This window comes from Staurois parvus, unplaced genomic scaffold (assembly GCF_062004578.1).
Source record: "Staurois parvus isolate SC_StPar_1 unplaced genomic scaffold, SC_StPar_1.0 ptg000120l, whole genome shotgun sequence".
Lineage (NCBI taxonomy): Eukaryota > Metazoa > Chordata > Amphibia > Anura > Ranidae > Staurois > Staurois parvus.
Window position 1 is genome coordinate 2,806,527 of NW_028317916.1, and position 6,000 is coordinate 2,812,526.

General features: G+C 47.9%; 1 protein-coding gene across 1 annotated transcript in view; it reads right to left on the reverse strand.

Annotated features, from left to right (window-relative positions):
- Nucleotides 1-5,348, reverse strand: part of ASZ1 (ankyrin repeat, SAM and basic leucine zipper domain containing 1) — a 361,039-nt gene extending 355,691 nt beyond the window's left edge. The window contains exon 1 of the mRNA XM_089672151.1: nt 5,256-5,348. Within this exon, the coding sequence (XP_089528277.1) occupies nt 5,256-5,348 (93 nt within the window). The remainder of the gene's footprint in view (nt 1-5,255) is intronic.
- Between the last annotated feature and the right edge of the window lie 652 nt (nt 5,349-6,000).

The window sequence follows — 6,000 nt, forward strand, 5'->3', positions numbered from 1 at the left end:
TATCTATGCCTGGCCATGGCAGCAGAGAACACGGACATGTGAACAAGAGGGTCGGTGGACCAATACAACCGCAATTGATTTTTATCATTAATGCCCATGTTGAGGGTTAGGCCCAAAAAAACTTTAAATTCGGAAACCGTAATGGGTTTCCATGCGAATGGTCTGGCAAGGTTTGAATTTGGGTTGGCGGCGATAAATTGGCGTGCATATAAATTGCTTTGATCCACAATCAATGCATAAAGATCTTCTGTGAAAAACAGCTCAAAAAAATTAAGGGGAGTATTTAAATTTGCTGTTTCCACCTGAATTCCGGGTTGGGCAGTGAATGGGGGAAGTACGGGTGCTGCAGAATTTGTGGGCTGCCAATCGGGATTTGCAAGCACATCCGGAAGGACACTAGGGGCTCTACGGGCCTGTCTGCGAATTCTTGGTGGCCGCGGGACACTACTTGTGCTCGCCACCGCACCAGCTTGTACTGCACTTATGGGACTCGCCACGTCACCAAGTGATACTGCAGTGCTGGTATGCCTACGACCAGGACGTACTAGGCCGCTGGTGCTCGCCAGTTCACCAAAAGATACTGCGGCACTAGTACTGGCACTCTGCTGCATATGAGAGTCATCATGCATTTGTACCACCTCGGCAACCTGTGAATGGGATCGGGTACGCCTGACCTTAGCAGGGACCACTTCCTCGTCGTCTGAGCTAGCTGTCAGGGTGCCGCTGCTGTCTATAGGTTCGTATTCTGAGCCTGGTTCTGCCAGTGAGTTTTCCCCTTCGCTCTCACTTGACATGCTCAGAATCCTATAGGCCTCTTCACTAGTGTACCTTTGCTGAGACATTTTGGCCACTAAATTTACAGGTACCTAGCGCGACTCACGGGAAAAAGAGCGCCTGGCTGTCAGGGACTGCTTGAACCGCTACAAAAAATTTACCGACAAGTGCTAACAGATATCAGGCCTGATTCTGTGAACACTGCGGTTTTGTGTGTAATATGTATCAAGTGACAGTTATCTACTGACACTGCACTTGCCGGGGGAGAAGGGGGGGGCGTAGGGGCTAAACGCAGGTGCTGGCAGGTGTTGGGGCTGATCCCGCTAACACTGCGTTTTTGGGGATACTAAAGTAATGTGAATGCTGGTATAGCGCTGATCTGATCAAAGATATTGATCCAATCAGACACTATACTAGCAATGAAGGTTTAGCGTGCAAGTAAGCGTGTTCCTGGCAATCAAGGGGTCAAATGTGATTATTTGTGTACTAGCGGGCAAACTGGTGCTATCTGGGAGGGGCGCTAAAACTATCGGAAGTCACCAGTACCAAGTCACCAGTACCAATACAGTGATCAGTAAAAATCTGTTCACTGTAATCAATGACACTGGTGACAGGGCAGTGAAGGGGTTAACTGGGGGGGGGGCGATCAAGGGGTTAAATGGGATTACTGATGTACTGGCGGGTAAACTGGCGCTATCTGGGAGGGGCGCTAACACTATTGGAAGTCGCCAGCGACACTGATACAGTGATCAGTAAAAATTGGTTCACTGATCAGTGACACTGGTGACAGGGCAGTGAAGGGGTCAACTCAGGGAGGGGGGGGGGGCGATCAAGGGGTTAGAAGGGACTACTGGTGTATTAGCGGGCAATCTGGCGCTATCTGGGAGGGGCGCTAACACTAACGGAAGTCGCCAGCGACACTGATACAGTGATCAGTAAAAATTGGTTCACTGATCAGTGACACTGGTGAGAGGGCAGTGAAGGGGTCAACTCGGGGGGGGGGGCGATCAAGGGGTTAGACGGGACTACTGGTGTATTAGTGGGCAATCTGGCGCTATATGGGAGGGGCGCTAACACTATCGGAAGTCGCCAGCGACACTGATACAGTGATCAGTAAAAATCGCTTCACTGATCAGTGACACTGGTGACAGGGCAGTTAAGGGGTTAACTGGGGGGGTGGGGGGGGGGAATTAAGGGGTTAAATGGCTTTATTGGTGTACTGGGGGGCAAACTGGCGCTATCTGGGAGGGGCGCTAGCACTATTGGAAGTCGCCAGCGACACTGATACAGTGATCAATAAAAATCGCTTCACTGATCAGTGACACTGGTGACAGGGCAGTGAAGGGGTCAACTCAGGGAGGGGGGGGGGGGCGATCAAGGGGTTAGAAGGGACTACTGGTGTATTAGCGGGCAATCTGGCGCTATCTGGGAGGGGCGCTAACACTAACGGAAGTCGCCAGCGACACTGATACAGTGATCAGTAAAAATTGGTTCACTGATCAGTGACACTGGTGAGAGGGCAGTGAAGGGGTCAACTCAGGGGGGGGGGGGGGGCGATCAAGGGGTTAGACGGGACTACTGGTGTATTAGTGGGCAATCTGGCGCTATATGGGAGGGGCGCTAACACTATCGGAAGTCGCCAGCGACACTGATACAGTGATCAGTAAAAATCGCTTCACTGATCAGTGACACTGGTGACAGGGCAGTTAAGGGGTTAACTGGGGGGGTGGGGGGGGGGAATTAAGGGGTTAAATGGCTTTATTGGTGTACTGGGGGGCAAACTGGCGCTATCTGGGAGGGGCGCTAGCACTATTGGAAGTCGCCAGCGACACTGATACAGTGATCAATAAAAATCGCTTCACTGATCAGTGACACTGGTGACAGGGCAGTGAAGGGTTAACTGGGGGGGGGCAATCAGGGGGTTAAATGTGTCCTAGACTGTGTTCTAACTGTCAGTGTGCTGTTTTACTCACGTTTAAATGTCTCTTCTTCTCTGTCTGGAACGGAATGTGTCCAGGCAGAGAAGAATGACATCATATCCTGCCCTGTGTAAATATCAACACAGGACAGGATAGGACAGGGACCGATCATCCGATTTCAGCCAGAAATCACTGGCTGAAATCTAATGATTGATCCCTCCTGGATCGAATCGGATCACCCGCGGGTCGGCGGGAGCGCGCGCGCGCGCCCCCTGCCGGCGAAAGTGTCGGGAGCGCGGAACCCGTTTTTAAACGTGGTTTTGCGCTCCACTGCCGCCCTGCACACGTATATACACAGTGGCAGGGCGGCAAGCGGTTAAAGTATCGCAGCACCATAACGCAAAAAATGGCCTGGTCGGGAAGGGGGGTAAATCCTCAGAAGGTCAAGTGTCATCTGTTTACATCTGCTAGTCCATAGAAATACATGGGTGTCTATTTTTCATCCGAAAACAGACAGGTGAAAAACGGACATATGGAACACCCGTGTGAAAGAGCCCTAATAGGTGTGAAATTGCATTTTTCCCATGGCGTACAAAAATGTGCTGTCTTTTGCAAATGCGCGTAGATGCCATTAATTCCTAATGCATCTAGCAAATGCGTGTAAGTTTGCTTCTGCTATGGCACCATAGTTTGGTGTTGCGCAATTTGAAAAATCATGCCTGCACCCTTTTGCATGTTTCACATGCATAGAGCAGCTCATTAACCGCTTCTCTGCCCTATAGCAGAAATACTGCTACAGGGCAGCAAGGGTGCACAAAATCACGTGTGTGTGTGATATATATATATATATATATATATATATATATATATATACACATGCGATTTTGCAGTCCCTGGTAGGGGGTGCATGCATGAGCTCTACCTGCACTGCCATTCACGGCCTAGGCTGTCAAACACCAGGTCCCGGCCGGTGATTACTCCCTGCCACCCGAGTATGCCAACAGGGAAAGAACTGTATGTAAACAGTTTCCTCCCCTGTCAGTTCCTGCACACTGCTTTGTGCATAGCAGAGCCATACAAAGCAGTGTGCTTTCAGTGGAAAGCACACACACAGTTAACACTTTGATCGCCCCAGATGTTAACCCCTTCTTGCCCAGTGCCATTAGCTTTTTATTAGCACTGATCACTGTATTGGTATCACTGGGGAGATCAGTGACACCAAGTCAGTTCCCCCCGTGGCAGAATAACCGCTGCAGTCCCGCTTTAAGTCACTGATCACTGCCAGTACTACTAAAAAAGAAATATAAAAAAATCCCAGTATATATACTGCCATTTGTAAACGCTATAACTTTCACGTAAACCAGTTTACATGCATTAGGAATTTTTTTAGTAAAGACATGTAGAATACATTTGACCTAAATTTATAACGAAATTTGATTTTTTTAAATTATTTTATTGGACATGTCTAATAGCAAAAATTCGAAAATATTTTTTTCTCAAAATTGTCGGTCTTTTTTTGCTTATATCGCAAAAAATAAACCGCAGAGGCAATCAAATACCACAGAAAGAAAGCTCTATTTGTTGGGAAAAAAAGAAAGGAAACTTCATTTGGGTGCAATGTTGCATGACTGCGCAATTGTCCGTTAAAATAACAGCGCTGTAATGCAAAAAAATGGTCTAGTCAGGAAGGGGGGGAGGGGGGGTAAATCCTCTGGAGGGCAAGTGGTTAAGAGCAAAAATTCAAAAATATTGTTTTTTTTTTCTCAAAATTGTTGGTTGTTTTTTTGTTTATAGCTCAAAAGAAAAAAAAAACCCCGCAGAGGTGATCAAATAACTCCGAAAGAAAGCGCTATTCGTGGAGAAAAAGGGATGGCAATTTCATTTGCATGACAGTGCAATTGTCAGTTAAGGTAACGCAGCGCTGTAATGTAAAAAATGTCCTGGTCAGGAAGGGGGTGGGGGATGCTCTTGAGGGCAAGTGGTTAAAAAATGCAACGTGTGGGAAGGCGAAAAAAAGTGCAAGCACTCAGATGCACCTGCTAGTGCGAACGAGCCATCACACTGATATCCCCCTGCATTGAACACAATTTTAAAGGGTGCCTTGACTGAAAAAAGGTTGAATAACACCGGTCTAGCCAGCCCACAAACAAGTGTGGTCACTGTATACAGGCCTCAGCACATATACGGGCAAGGCCTCAGCGCATACACGGGCAAGGCCTCAGCGCATACGCGAGCAAGGCCTCAGCGCATACGCGAGCAAGGCCTCAGCGCATACGCGAGCAAGGCCTCAGCGCATACGCGAGCAAGGCCTCAGCGCATACGCGAGCAAGGCCTCAGCGCATATATGAGTAAGGCCTCAGAGGGAGAGGGTGGAAGGGTAAGAGAGAAAGGGCAAGCTTGGCAGGGCAGCTTCAATCCCTCTATGTGTCCTTCCCCTCTGAACTATCACTGTACGCGTCTACCAAGAAGAGAACACCCCAGCCATGTAATAAAAGGTACTTCTAAACACTGAATTTCACCACAAACACTCTTCTATGCGGTCTTATATCTCATTATAGATACCTCTATCCGTTCCCTGTGATCCCCGATATACCATTCATCATCACTTTCGCTACTCTCTCCGCCCCCAGGAACCGCATGGATAAGACCGGCCATCTCTTCCCCTGTAACGTCTTCTCAGCTTCCCGGTCTCTAACACGTGACACGCTAGGAACCCGCGCTGACGTCACGGCCTCAGAGGAGCTTCTGGGCTATTCACCTGAAAGCAAGTTGCCTTGCTGGAGTTTACCGGTAGGGGGTGCTGTGCGTTCCCCTTTTACATGAGTGAAATACATAGCTGTGCCCATCTAGGGCTAAGGGACAGCCAGGTCTCTGGAATCGTCTGCAATTGTCAGTACTGAGTAATCACTAACAGGGATTTTTGAATGCTATGATTATGACTGTTTAGGAGTATTGTCCTCTCTTTTGGAAAAACATAAGGCATGCATCAACAATGAAATAAAAAAAAAAAAATGTATTTATGTTAGTCCTCATGCACGCTGGATGATTTTACAGCGGCTGTTTTGGCTTTTGAAGTTTTTTTCTACAGCCAGTAAACTCCCCAGCATTTTATCCTATGTGTGCATGCACACATAGATGGTGCTGGTTTTTTGGCAGGGGTGTAAATAAACCAAGACTAATGGGTTTCTAGAACAGCTTTTTAGCTCTAAAAACGCTCTAACGCTGAAAAACATGGTAAATCGCGTCAAACCGGCGTTTTTGGACTTCTTTTTACAAAAAAAAACCCCTAAAAAACACAAACAATAAA